General features: G+C 57.3%; 7 protein-coding genes across 7 annotated transcripts; all 7 read right to left on the bottom strand.

Annotated features, from left to right (window-relative positions):
• Positions 1-644: 644 nt before the first annotated feature.
• On the bottom strand, positions 645-2513 carry JKF63_01186 (uncharacterized protein; the record flags this gene model as incomplete). The annotated part of the gene is made up of 1 exon (XM_067897234.1): positions 645-2513. The coding sequence occupies one exon, from the start codon at positions 2511-2513 to the stop codon at positions 645-647; it is 1869 nt and encodes a 622-aa protein (XP_067753391.1).
• Positions 2514-3298: 785 nt separating this feature from the next.
• Positions 3299-4600, bottom strand: JKF63_01185 (uncharacterized protein; the record flags this gene model as incomplete). Its single annotated transcript, XM_067897233.1, has 1 exon — positions 3299-4600. One exon carries the CDS (start codon positions 4598-4600, stop codon positions 3299-3301), a length of 1302 nt encoding a protein of 433 aa, XP_067753390.1.
• An 898-nt stretch (positions 4601-5498) lies between these two features.
• On the bottom strand, positions 5499-6476 carry JKF63_01184 (uncharacterized protein; the record flags this gene model as incomplete). Its single annotated transcript, XM_067897232.1, has 1 exon — positions 5499-6476. One exon carries the CDS (start codon positions 6474-6476, stop codon positions 5499-5501), a length of 978 nt encoding a protein of 325 aa, XP_067753389.1.
• Positions 6477-7148: 672 nt separating this feature from the next.
• Positions 7149-7466, bottom strand: JKF63_01183 (uncharacterized protein; the record flags this gene model as incomplete). Its single annotated transcript, XM_067897231.1, has 1 exon — positions 7149-7466. One exon carries the CDS (start codon positions 7464-7466, stop codon positions 7149-7151), a length of 318 nt encoding a protein of 105 aa, XP_067753388.1.
• Positions 7467-8453: 987 nt separating this feature from the next.
• JKF63_01182 (uncharacterized protein) lies at positions 8454-9068 on the bottom strand (the record flags this gene model as incomplete). The annotated part of the gene is made up of 1 exon (XM_067897230.1): positions 8454-9068. One exon carries the CDS (start codon positions 9066-9068, stop codon positions 8454-8456), a length of 615 nt encoding a protein of 204 aa, XP_067753387.1.
• Positions 9069-9792: 724 nt separating this feature from the next.
• On the bottom strand, positions 9793-10710 carry JKF63_01181 (uncharacterized protein; the record flags this gene model as incomplete). The annotated part of the gene is made up of 1 exon (XM_067897229.1): positions 9793-10710. One exon carries the CDS (start codon positions 10708-10710, stop codon positions 9793-9795), a length of 918 nt encoding a protein of 305 aa, XP_067753386.1.
• Positions 10711-11652: 942 nt separating this feature from the next.
• JKF63_01180 (uncharacterized protein) lies at positions 11653-12570 on the bottom strand (the record flags this gene model as incomplete). Its single annotated transcript, XM_067897228.1, has 1 exon — positions 11653-12570. One exon carries the CDS (start codon positions 12568-12570, stop codon positions 11653-11655), a length of 918 nt encoding a protein of 305 aa, XP_067753385.1.
• Between the last annotated feature and the right edge of the window lie 10 nt (positions 12571-12580).

Here is a 12580-nt window from a genome sequence, read left to right as displayed (position 1 = left end):
GCAGGCGGAAGCTGGCACAAAAAGATCGGTAGGAACTTCCTGGAGTAGCGTCCTGTCAGCTCAACTCGCCCCATCGCCAAGATTCACGCCTTCTACTTTGCGAAGCAAGAGATCCAAAACATGTTATCAAACCCCCTTTCCTCTGTTGTCCTCGTTATTCACAATAGCATTCGTGGTTTGGGAGAATGACCTCCCCCCCCCCTAAAAACGACGGGAGGAACCCGCTTCCAGGGAATGCTGAGCATCTAAGGTAAAACAAAAAAAGCGTAAAAATGGGCAAACACACACACGCGCGCAATGGGTGCGTGTGATAGAGAGCGCGCGCTAGGGCGGTGTCCCTCTTGTTTGCCAACGCAGTCTAATGCAAGACGACGATTTTTGAAGAAAGGAAGCGTGGGAAAAGGGTTGGGCGAAGGGGCGAAGAACGAAAAATAGCAACAACAGACACCACACCCACACACTCGCACACGCGCGCGCCTACGCGCACCCATACAAGCACACACAAGCACCGTTTAGCGGCCAGTGTGGGGATGTGTTCCTCAGACGCAGCGAACACGGATCGCCGCCGCCAACCCACAGCCAGCCGATTCCGACTTCCCCCTCCCCTCCCTTCGGCACTTCCCTTTTATGATCGACAGTATTGCTCAGTGAAACACGCAGCGTCGGGGCGCGGTGGCGCTGTCTAGTGTGTGCATCTTTGGTGTTTGATGCATTCTGCTGCTCGCCGTCGCAGTGCGGTAAAGTCGCTCGTGGTTTGCGCTTGAAGAGCGCGAGGAGGTCACAGAACCGAAAGGACTTGGGTAGCTGCTGCCATCAGCCCACAAGCTGCGCCCTCGTCTCGGCAGCGAGTGTGTCGAAGACGCCCGCGAGCCGTTCGGTGCGCTTCCGCTGCTGCACCGGCGCGAGGGTTTTCGCGCCCTATCGAGTCTTCCACCGGTGCGACCGTGCGGCGCAGGCGAATCGCCATCCCCTTCCCGCGCGGCGCTTCGACTGCCTGATCGGTGTCGAAGCGAAACTGCGGCAAAAGGGGCGGCTGGATCCGACGACGGCGGCGGCGGCGGCGTGTCAAACCGCGTAGAGCGATGTCCGCTTGTCGACGACAAGGAAGATGCGCGTTGCGCACGGCTGCCGCGCAAGACAGCGGGTGCAGGTGCCGGAGACATGAGTGATCGCCCACGTCGCGTCGCTCCTGCACGAAAAGTTGCGCTACACTCCGATCGCTGTCTGCCGTGCAGAAAGCGTGACGACGACGCCCCGGCGCCATCGCGCGATTCGCGCGACAGCGAGCGTAGATACGGATTCTCGCTAGAGCGGTGGCCGCTAGCGGCCCGAGGGGCACGGCCTCCGCAGCCGTTTGCAGTGTCAGCGGAGTATAACCGACGACCCTGACTGCGCGCGCGATCTAAACTGCGCTGGGTTTTCTGCTGATTCTCTAGCGCCTCCTGGAGTTGCGCTCGCAACTCGGTGTTCTTAGCTCTCAGCCTCTCCGCATCCGCGGCGAGCTGAACCTGGTGCTGGAAGTCTCCACACAAACGCTGCATCTCGTGCATCTTTTGCCGGCTCAGTCGCACCAGCGCCTCATTTTCACGACGCAGTCTCGCATTTTCGGATCCGAGTCGGGAAAGACGGTCGCGGGCGAGCAGCAGCTCGTTGCGAAGTAGCTCCGCCTCTGATGCGGGAATCGGCGCAGCTGTTGAGAGGGAAGAGCGCCCTACAAATGGCTCTGAAGTCGCCTCGGTTAGGGTGGCTGGGGAAGTATCCGTTGTATCCTTCCAGGCGCACGTAGCGACACTGGCTGCCTCCGCAGATGCGCCGTCTGCAACACCACTGAGCAGCGGAATAGGAAATATGGCACGGGTGAAGTCGACGTCATAGTCTAAAGTGAAGAAGCGCTGCTCCAGCACTTCACTGGCAACGTCCTCGTCTAGTTCAATCACAGTGTCGCCGACAGCGGTGCAAACACGGCCTTTGCCAGTGTTGGTCCGCATGTTGGCCCCTGATACCGTTAAAGGATCGAGAGCAGACAAACTGACTTGGAGATCGCCGGCGTGCTTTCCACAAGGTGGCCGAGCTTCCGCGCCGGGTGCAATCTTGGTTGAAGTTACCTGCCGCTGTACATCCTGCTGAATGCGCTCCTTCATCTCTGCCACCGTCTCTACAAAAAAGTGTACGCAGGGGGAGCGGCCAATGAGCGCATCGTAGAGCATCTGAGAGAAATTCGAAAAGGATTTTCGGACGCCAGCGGACGTTGTGAGTGCAAGCACGTCCGTCTCCGTGAGCGAAGCAACAAGCCGCAGCGGATGAAGCGCAGATGAGGACGTGAGAGGCGCAGTGGCAGCTGATGGAGTAGCGAGCGTCTTGCAGGAATTTGAATCATCGGCGGCCACCGACTCGCCCTTGATGGGTCTTTTAGAGTTCTCAGTGACGGTAAGACGAAGCAGAGGCTGCGCCGCATCTGAGGAAAACCTTATCACGTAGCGACCACACGGAGAATACACTGTGCACTCCGCCATGGTGGATGGTCAAGGTGGCGTCCTCGCTAACGTGGCAGGAAGTAGTGGGCCAAAAAAAAAAAGAGAAAGCAGCCGAGCTTACCCCTGACACACACACACACACCAAAAAAAGAGGAGGAGAAACCGCCTTCGACGCTGATCTCAGAGCGCTGTTCGCCTTTTCTCACTAATCCAGAAATTCGTAGGAACAGAAGAGAGCGTGGGGGTGCGCGCCACGACAAGTCAGGCCGCATAGCAAGAGCCCACGCAAGGTGTGATGAATAAAAAAGACGAGGGGCAAAAAGAGAAAGTGTGGAGAGAGGTGAAGGCGAGCAACACTCGCATACCAACGCACCGACCTATTCCCCTCGCATGAAAGCATTGAAGGGCCTCACCTGGCCACGTGACGGCGGCTCCAGATGCCTGAGCAACAAGCATGCACCTAGGAGTCACGTCCATTGAAAATATCCCTTGACTTGTACAATTTTTTTTGGAAGGTAGGAAAATCTGTTTTGACGTCGCGGCGTCACATTGAGCCGTTTTTCACCGCATTTGATTGTGCCCGTCCTCCCGTTGCTGGCAGCACGCAGTCTTCGCGCGCAAAGGACGGTTCCCTGGGCAGCAAAAAAAAAGGTAGAGAGAAACTGCAGAGGACGCTCCACCGGTGGGAGGGGGGAGGGGGGGGGGGGGCAAGACATATATTTGTGTGTCTGTGCTGCACAGAGAGAGAGAAACAAATGTGTGTGGCAACGTGCCTTACTGGCGTTCTCGTTTGCTGCTGTGCCGAGAGCAGCGCCCGCATTCACTCACACCAGCACCTGGCCTTCTTTGCCGCACTTGTGGTACAAAACAACTGTCTCCGGGACAAGCGCCTCATTAGCGATCCGCTCGAGCGACTCCGCCACAAAGTTGTTAGAATCGTTTGCCTTAATGAGAGGTGCTGCCGATGACTGCTGCCACCGTGTCAAGACACCAACTGGAATCGCCACCGCAGATCCTACGGGATGTGCGATGTGGTCCAGGAGGTAAAGTCGTGCCGCCTGCCCTTGGGGGGAGGCAGCCTCCACGACATGACCTACCGCGGCATCCTGGGCGATGTCGAGAAAGGGAGGCGGATAGAACAACGGGTGCCCAAAGTGATGCCGCTCTTGCTCAAAGTACTCCGTCCACGCTTCAGCGCGTAGCTGGTGGTAAAGCCGAAGCACCTCCTTCGCGACCTCCGGCTCGCACACCGCGATGTCAAGAAAAACCGATGCACTCGCGTGTGATGCGCAATCATGCATGTCTATGACGGATACCGTAGGGCAAGATGGCGGCGGCGGCGACGACGGAGGTGGAGGTGGAGAACACAAGGATGGTGACTCAGTGTGTTCCCCTGAGCCCTCCATCTTCACCGAGGCCGCAGAAGTGCTCGTAACGGGCAAGCAAAAAGCAGGCGGCGTTTGCTTTTCCACAGCCGTGCCGTCGCGTGTGAGCACGTGGTGTTTGGGATCGCGAAGTACGCCTGCAGACACCAATGAATCACGTACGCGTGCCCACTCGCGCTCAAAGGCGCACTCGACAGTGCGCGAAACGGCTGCGTTGAACTGCGGGTTGCGCAGCACCGCCATCCCCATCGCACAGTCAGGATGGCAGTAGTAGGTATACGTCTTGTCAATCCTTGCTGCAGCGGAGCGGAGAGCCTCCGGAGACGGGAGTAGGCTTGTGAGCGAGGAGTCGCGACTAAGTGGTGATGAAACTGAAAAACTCGATGAAGCAACAACACCAGAGGTGCCCTCGCTATCTTGAGAGGCCTGAACGGTGCCCGGCATCTGTCGGTTCCGACCAACAGCCGGAAGGGTGTTGGGAAAACGCACGGCACTACCACCAACACCAGTTGCGACTGTCGACGCCACAGCTACTTCATCGTAGAGCCAATCGTTCGAGTAGACATCCCGGGCGCAGGTGATGTGTGTTCGAGATCCGCAAGCGTCGCAGGTGACGGTGGGGACGCCAACAAGCCCCTGTCCACACACGGTACACAGACAATAAAAGCAATGTGTCGAGGTACCTACAGCTTTGTCGAGGACGGGCGCATCGGCGCAGTCCTCACCGCCGAGCGCGCGCATGGTGGCAGATGTGAAAGCTACCGCCGTGTTGGCCATCACAGACCCCGGCATGCGACCCACTGTACACGTGCACAGCATTGGCTTCACATATCACACCCTCAATTTGTGCGCACGCATACGCTCCTTTATTGGCCCCCTCTCGTGTCTGGACCGCAGCGCTGCGTCAGTGAGGTCTCTGCGTTTGTGTGTGTGTGTGTGTGTGGGGGGGGGGGGAAGAGAGCTGAGACACGTGAGTGTGCACGGGTATGGGCGTAGGTGAGTGTGTGTGTGAGGGGCGGTGGGGGGAGGGGGGGGGGGGGGGTCGCAGAAGGCAAATATATACACATACAGTGAAAAACAGAAAGCGGGGACATGTGCAGTGGCATTTGCTGCAGAGATGACTGGAGCTTCACCCCCCCCCTCCCCCTGGGGAGTGGGAGCAGGGAGCATTTCTTAGTTTGAAGTGGGGTGAAAAAAGCAACAGGTCAATATTTGAAGTCAATCGCGAGAAGTATAAAACAATCGAAGGAGTGGAGCGTGCAAAGAAACTGAAAGCGTGGCACGGTGGCACGCAAGCCTTGACTCAACTCCTCTCCCTCCCCCTTCCCGCCCGAGCCTGTGAGCAAACACAACAAGAGCTCCTGTCCGCCCATTTCTTCGAGTTTCTACAGCGCATGTGCGTGTATCCGTGTGTGTATGTGTGTGCACACCTGTCGATGTACATCTGAGGAGAAAGACTGCGTTGAACCTCGTCAAGTAGCAGTGAACTGAAAAACAAAAGGCCCTGAACGCACGCCGCCACTCATGCCCTCACATCCCCTCCCACCTTTCTACCGTGGGCGCTCGCAGGGTATAGAGGGAAATGGAAGACGTAGCCGGGGTGAATGGAGAGGTCGTCGAAGAAGAGGCGCCCGATGAATCACTTTACACAGACATTGTCGTCCCGCATGCTTGTCAGCAGCGTCCGCAGCAGCTGCCCCTGGTTTGTGAGAAAGTCTCTGGCGGGGCTTAGAAAGATAGATTCACAACGCAGCCACATTGCTTCCACCCCACCCGTTGCCGTGGCGCCGCCTCTTGAGGCGGTCACGCTGGAAGCTACGATGTGACACCATAAAAAGAAAAACACAAGCCAGGTGTGGTGACTTGCCAGCAGACGGGATCGTCTTTCGCTCGCCATTGGCCAAGAATCGAGCTCAACCGGATGGAGCTCATCCAAGATGTGCGACGGCGAACCGGACAGCGCAGTCCTTTGGGAGGACAGGAAAAAAAAACTGTGAACACGTTGCGCCTGAAAAGTGAAAGACTTTATTAAATCCCCAGCTGCGGCACCCCCGCGACCGTACAGGCACTTGCACACTTCTAGATGTGCGAACGGACCGCTGTCCAGGTCAGTACTGTCCAGCCCATAGACCTGCTGGACAGCAGCTGCGTATAAGCGCTGGAACGCGACGTCGCCTTTGTTCTCCCAAAACAACCAGATGGCTGGTACAGCCAGAGAAATCGACTCGTCTGACGTCTCGCTGAGTCCGTTGGCCTGACGAGGCATAACTTTCCTCTCTTGAAAGTGGACTGCCCACTGTCGCACCGCCTCTAGCCACTTTATCTGCTCGGTCAATCGGCACTCTTCACGCACGCGCACCTCCTCAGTGAGGTAGCGGATGTACGCCTTGGTGTTGGCTCCGTTCGTGGTGTCTTCAGTCTTCCTTGACTGGGAAGCGTCACCTACTCTTTCAGGTGTAGAATATGGTGGATGTTGTCTTGACCCTTCCTCTTCCTGCGGATGCCCGTACCCCTGAGCGCGTCGGTGTACAGTTTGGAGAAGCGCGTAGTCCTCTGTTCGCAGCACGCACAGACGCGCGACAGAGTCGACAAGGTCGGCCGCCTGTGGGTCGAGCATCTCTGCGCATGTGCACTTCCCTTGTTTCTCTTCCCCACCCTTAGCACACTTGCCGGTGGACCGCGTGAAAAATCACGCAGAACGTAATGACTATAATATGAACACGTTGCCTCCTCCTGAAGCAGTCTTGTTTTGTTTTTTAGGGGGAAGGGGGGCGGGGAGAGGGATGCCTGAAAATGTAAACGAATATGCGATATAGGGGAAGGGGAACGGCGAAGAAATGAGACATAGGGAGGGAAAGATCAACAACAAGAGTCACCCCTTTGGTTGAGCCAAGGTAGATATTCGAATGTGCCGCGCTCATTGTGGTCCCACACCCATGGGAATGGGGGAAGGGGGGGGGGGGGATAGACGAACGCCACCCCTTATCTCTTCGGAGAAGGCGGTGAATCCTCTGGCTTCACGGATATGCAAGCATACCACATTCCGAGGTGTCACTCCGACCTCCCCTGCACCACCATCAGACGCACTGGAATGGAGACGGAGGAAGGCATCACACGAGGACGTGTGCATCCTTGGCAGATGAGCACACAAATCGACAAAAGTGAGTAAGCGGACACATGCGCATCGCTTTCACGAATGTTTGCGCACTCTCGCCTTTATTCATGCAAATGAAGCTAAAAAAAAAACAGGAAAAAAGAAATGAGAGAACAAGAAAGACGTCGCGCACGCTTAGTGGTGCTTCTTGGTCGCGTGGCGGAGCGCCTCCTCCATCTTCGCACGCTTCTTCTTGGCCGCAGTGAAATTGCCGAGGCGCTTCTTGCAGTACTTGAGCGCGCGCTTCTCCTTACCGACACGCAGGAACTCCTGCACGCGCTTCTCCAGGGGAGAAAAGCCGACGAGGTCCGCAATGATGGCCTTCACAGCGCGCAAGTGCTTGTGCGGCACAGCAAAGCGGTCGTTCGGCGACGGCTGGCGCGGGCGGCGGGTCGTCACATGACCTTTGTTGAAGCCGGCAATGATGCCGGTGCGGGGAGTAGGTGCAGACATTTGTTCCTCTTTCGGGCGTGGTGGCAGGTGGGCGGTGTTGTCGCCGGTTTTTTTTTCCCGGATAAACGTGCGTTGCACGTTTCAGGGTCGGGAGAGCACGTGTCACGCAACGGGATGATGACGTCAGTGATGTGCAACACACGAGTGGCGGAAGGAGAGTCGAACGCACAAGGATGAGCATGTGCGTAGGGTGTAGGTAGGGTGGGGCGGAAAAAACCCGCAGATGCAGTGGCGGAAGATTTCAAGGAAAGAGTGGAGCCAGGAAGAGGCACATGACTAACATAAACACTGCAAGGCCGAGCGGCAGCGCACGAGTAGTGCTGCTGGGACAGAAAAGGGAAAGAGACGAAGCCGGAGCCAACATCTCACCCGCCCTCACTGAGTGGAATTACTCGCCTGCAGTGAAAGAGGGCGTAGTCTGAGAGCCGTGAAGCACAGACAGCGGCGACGCAACGAGCAGTAAAGAAGTACATTGGTCCACTGATACCGTGCGTCCTGGCCACCATCGGAACCCCCAATGAATGACCTCCCTCGATCATTGCCGCCACAACGACGATTACCAACACGGAGCGGGGGAGGTCAACAGAGATGCTGCCCAGCAGATGTCATTAAAGGGCTCATGCAGCTTTTGCGTGCATCGTCCAGAGGCCGAACAAGTCGCGTTTGACTTTTCGTGTTGTTGTTGTTGTTTTCCCAGTCAAAAAGCCGAAACAAATAATAAAATAACAGACAAAAAACGAGAAGGCCAAACGTTACGTCACGTCAGAGGCGCAGCGGATAACAGTCACACAGGTGCGTAGATACGCGGGCACAGACACAGCCATATAAATACACACAGACAGGCAGGCAATGGCCCCTGGAAGGAGACCGAGGTGTCCACCACGACTCTGTACCTCCCATCTCCAGGAAAGAGAGCAGTCCTTACGTAACCTTGAAAGACTCGCTGGCGTGTATGGTATGGCGTCGGATGCGTTCTGTGTGGGTTTTTTAACGCTTGCGCAGGAACACGATGCGGTTGTTGCGACGCCACGCAGCGCGGTACGACGGGCGCAGCTTGGAAGCCTTGTGACCCTTGTGGCGCAGACCACGGTGCTTGCGACCAGCAGAGGTCAGACCGCGCTGCTCACGGTGCTTGTGCACGGAGTTGACGATCCAGTTGATGCGGGGGTCGCGGCGGATGGTCTTGCACATCGGGTCCACAGCAATGACCTCGTACCACTTGAACGTGGAGTCCATGTTCACCCAGTACGAGTTCAGCACGCGCAGGTTACCAAAGCGCTTGCCCAGACGCTGCTCCGCAACAGCCTGGTTGTTCTTGTTCAGCTTCATGCCAAGCACACCGCTGGTCTTCGGCTTACCGTACGTGATACCCTTGTGGGCCGGGCGTTTGCGGCCACCACGGCGCACGCGCACGCGGAACACGCAGAAGCCCTGCTTCGTCTTGTAGCCAAGCATGCGGGCCTTCTCCGGGCGCGTCGGGCGGCGCAGGCGCACCACAGTGTGCTGGTGGCGGTACTCCCACGAGCGGATGCGCTGAATGAAGCGCATCACATCGGAAGACTTCTTCTTCCACAGCTCATTCAAGTACATGAAAGCCCCCATGATTTCCCCTAATGGCGCTGGTCGGTCTGTAACGCAGCGATGTTGTATGTTGGAGACGGGCACCGACGTGGAAAAAAAGGGATGGAGGGATTGCGAGACGTACCAAAGACGAAAGCAAAAGAGGGATGTAAGGAAAAGAGGGACAATGAAAGAAAAGAGCGCACGAGAAGCGGGGCAAACGGTCATAACGGGCAGTGAGATTCCAACTAACGGTAGGGGGGGAGGGGAGGCCTACACGTCCGTAGAAAAGATGGCCTTCGTGCCACCACACCACCATAAAAGTATCCAACGAGGGTGGACTCAGGCCTTCCTTTAAGCGTAGCACGGAGGAAGAGCCCTTCAACATGTCTCGGAACGCCCTACCGCACTGAAGCTCCGTGTCCGATTCACATTGGGTGAATGAGGGAATCAGAAACTAATGTTCACTTTTGAGGCCAACCACCGTTTGAGAGTGAGTTTGCAAATAAATAAATCAGGGAAACAAAAAAAAAGCTCTGTATAACACCTACACCTGTCCTTAACGCACACAAAAAGACGGGCACTGAGCGTGACAGCTCATCCAGAAGTCCCGAGTACGGGGAGAAGAGGGCGGAAGAACGTCGAACACAGCACCCGCAAAGGAGTACGTACAAAAGAAGAGGGCCGTTGAACGAATGAAGATACTGGCGAAAAACCGTACCTGCAGTGAAAACAAGGCGACATCCCCTCTCACCACGCAGCCGGTTTACTTGCAGAGGCGCTCGCGGATGGCCGCAACCTTCGCCTTCGCGGCAGCCTTCTTCTCCGCACCGCTCATCTTCTGCGTCTTGTACTTCTTGTGCTCAACGCCCTCCTTCTTGGCCTTCTTCGGCAGCGACTTCGTCGGGTCCGCGCGAATCGCCGCGTGCGCCTTCTTGTACATACCCTCAATGCTCTCCGGCGCAATCTTAGCAGCCATGTACTTCGAGAACTGCACGCACTTCTCGTCGGGGTTCGAGCTCGCCTCCTCCTTCACCTCCTTCAGGTACGCTGCAACGTGCTTGCCGAAGATGCGGTCGCGGTGAACCTTCGCGTCCAGCGAGCTCTTCTCCTTGTTGTAGCCAGGGAAGCGGTTCGGGCGGTGCGGCACGGAGATGCCACCGTCCACGGCGCCCTTCAGCACGCCGAACACGCGAGCACCGGTCGTCGTGCGTGCAAGACCAACGTCCAGGATCGCCTTGAACGGGTAGCGCTCCTCGTCGTCACCCTGGTCATCCTTCTTCGTGCGCACAGCAGAGTAAGAGCCGTCCGCCTCCTTCGCCCCCTGGAAGTCGTCCGCGATGCCCAGCTTCGCCAGCGTGCGGCGCGCAAGCAGCAGACCCGTCGCGTACGCAGCGGCGTAGTTTGTCAGGCCGTGCTCAATCCCGAACGCAGGCAGCTCGTGCGCGTACGCAGCCATCAGCACCTCGTCGCCGACGATCTTTGCCTGCACAATCTGCGCAATGATGTCCTTGTTCGTGATGCGCACAACAAGACGGTACTTGGGCGAGCCAAACTTCGTCTTGTCCTGCAGCACCATCTGGCGGCGCGCATGGTAGTCCGTCTTGCCCTCGCGGCGACGGCGGTACTTCACCTGGAAGCGCTTGAAGTACGCCTTGTTCTTCACGACCTTGACGAACGGCATCTGGAGTGTGTGGGTGAGTGCTTAGAGCTTCTTTAACAATGCGGAGCGTGCCGTGCGTTTTGGTGAATACATGCGCATCAGTGCGGGAATCCGTTCCGGGAGAAAAACAAAAAGAAGTGGAGGGACAGCAGAAAGTGAAGAAAGCAGCAGGAGACACACACACACACATGGGGATGGGAGGAGGGAACAAGAGGAGGTCGCCACAAAGAACTGGTCCTCTGCGCGTTTGGGTGTACAGCTTGCCCCCTCCTCCCCATATCGCCACCCGCGTGCTTGACGAGAGAACGCAGGGAAAAGAAACGAGGGGCGCTGCGGTGCCAAGGCCGCGAAGAAAGAAAATGCGTGAAAAGGGCAGCAACAACAAAACAGACGCCGCGAACGTGCGGTGCTACCGATTCCTCTACCAGCAGCCGCGGAGGATCGGGGAAAACCCAGAAGGTGGTGATGAGTGGGACGGGATCATAGGGGTGATGAAAGTGGCACAAACAAGCAATGAGCAAAGGCAACCGATCCATCCAAAAAAAACGCGTGGGGCCTCTACGTGCGCGCACACACACACGCAAACATTAGCACCGTCATGCAAACGTGCAATATGGCACACACATTTGCAGAGAGCCAATGTTCTCCATGGTACGCCCTTTCCTCTTCGTCACGGACTTTTGCGTCATAATTGCATGTCAAACTCCACTCCACACATCGAACCAGCACTGCAACCCCCTTTAGCCCACAGCTCTGCACTGAGCTGGCCTGTTTTCTGGTTCATCCTTTTCCTGTTGCTCCGCTGGTGCGGCATTGCCCACGCGGGTGCATGCACACTCTTAGCAAGTCTGATTAGTAGCTTATCCAGTAAGACAAATGAAAAATTTCAAGAGAACACCAGCCGAGAACCAGACGAAAAGAGGCTGAAGCGAGGTGAAACCCCCCTCGCACCACGCAGCCGGTTTACTTGCAGAGGCGCTCGCGGATGGCCGCAACCTTCGCCTTCGCGGCAGCCTTCTTCTCCGCACCGCTCATCTTCTGCGTCTTGTACTTCTTGTGCTCAACGCCCTCCTTCTTGGCCTTCTTCGGCAGCGACTTCGTCGGGTCCGCGCGAATCGCCGCGTGCGCCTTCTTGTACATACCCTCAATGCTCTCCGGCGCAATCTTAGCAGCCATGTACTTCGAGAACTGCACGCACTTCTCGTCGGGGTTCGAGCTCGCCTCCTCCTTCACCTCCTTCAGGTACGCTGCAACGTGCTTGCCGAAGATGCGGTCGCGGTGAACCTTCGCGTCCAGCGAGCTCTTCTCCTTGTTGTAGCCAGGGAAGCGGTTCGGGCGGTGCGGCACGGAGATGCCACCGTCCACGGCGCCCTTCAGCACGCCGAACACGCGAGCACCGGTCGTCGTGCGTGCAAGACCAACGTCCAGGATCGCCTTGAACGGGTAGCGCTCCTCGTCGTCACCCTGGTCATCCTTCTTCGTGCGCACAGCAGAGTAAGAGCCGTCCGCCTCCTTCGCCCCCTGGAAGTCGTCCGCGATGCCCAGCTTCGCCAGCGTGCGGCGCGCAAGCAGCAGACCCGTCGCGTACGCAGCGGCGTAGTTTGTCAGGCCGTGCTCAATCCCGAACGCAGGCAGCTCGTGCGCGTACGCAGCCATCAGCACCTCGTCGCCGACGATCTTTGCCTGCACAATCTGCGCAATGATGTCCTTGTTCGTGATGCGCACAACAAGACGGTACTTGGGCGAGCCAAACTTCGTCTTGTCCTGCAGCACCATCTGGCGGCGCGCATGGTAGTCCGTCTTGCCCTCGCGGCGACGGCGGTACTTCACCTGGAAGCGCTTGAAGTACGCCTTGTTCTTCACGACCTTGACGAACGGCATCTGGAGTGTG

This window comes from Porcisia hertigi, chromosome 35 (assembly GCF_017918235.1).
Source record: "Porcisia hertigi strain C119 chromosome 35, whole genome shotgun sequence".
NCBI lineage: Eukaryota > Euglenozoa > Kinetoplastea > Trypanosomatida > Trypanosomatidae > Porcisia > Porcisia hertigi.
The sequence above is the reverse complement of the archived record's forward strand: the minus strand, read 5'-3'. Positions and strand labels throughout refer to the sequence as shown.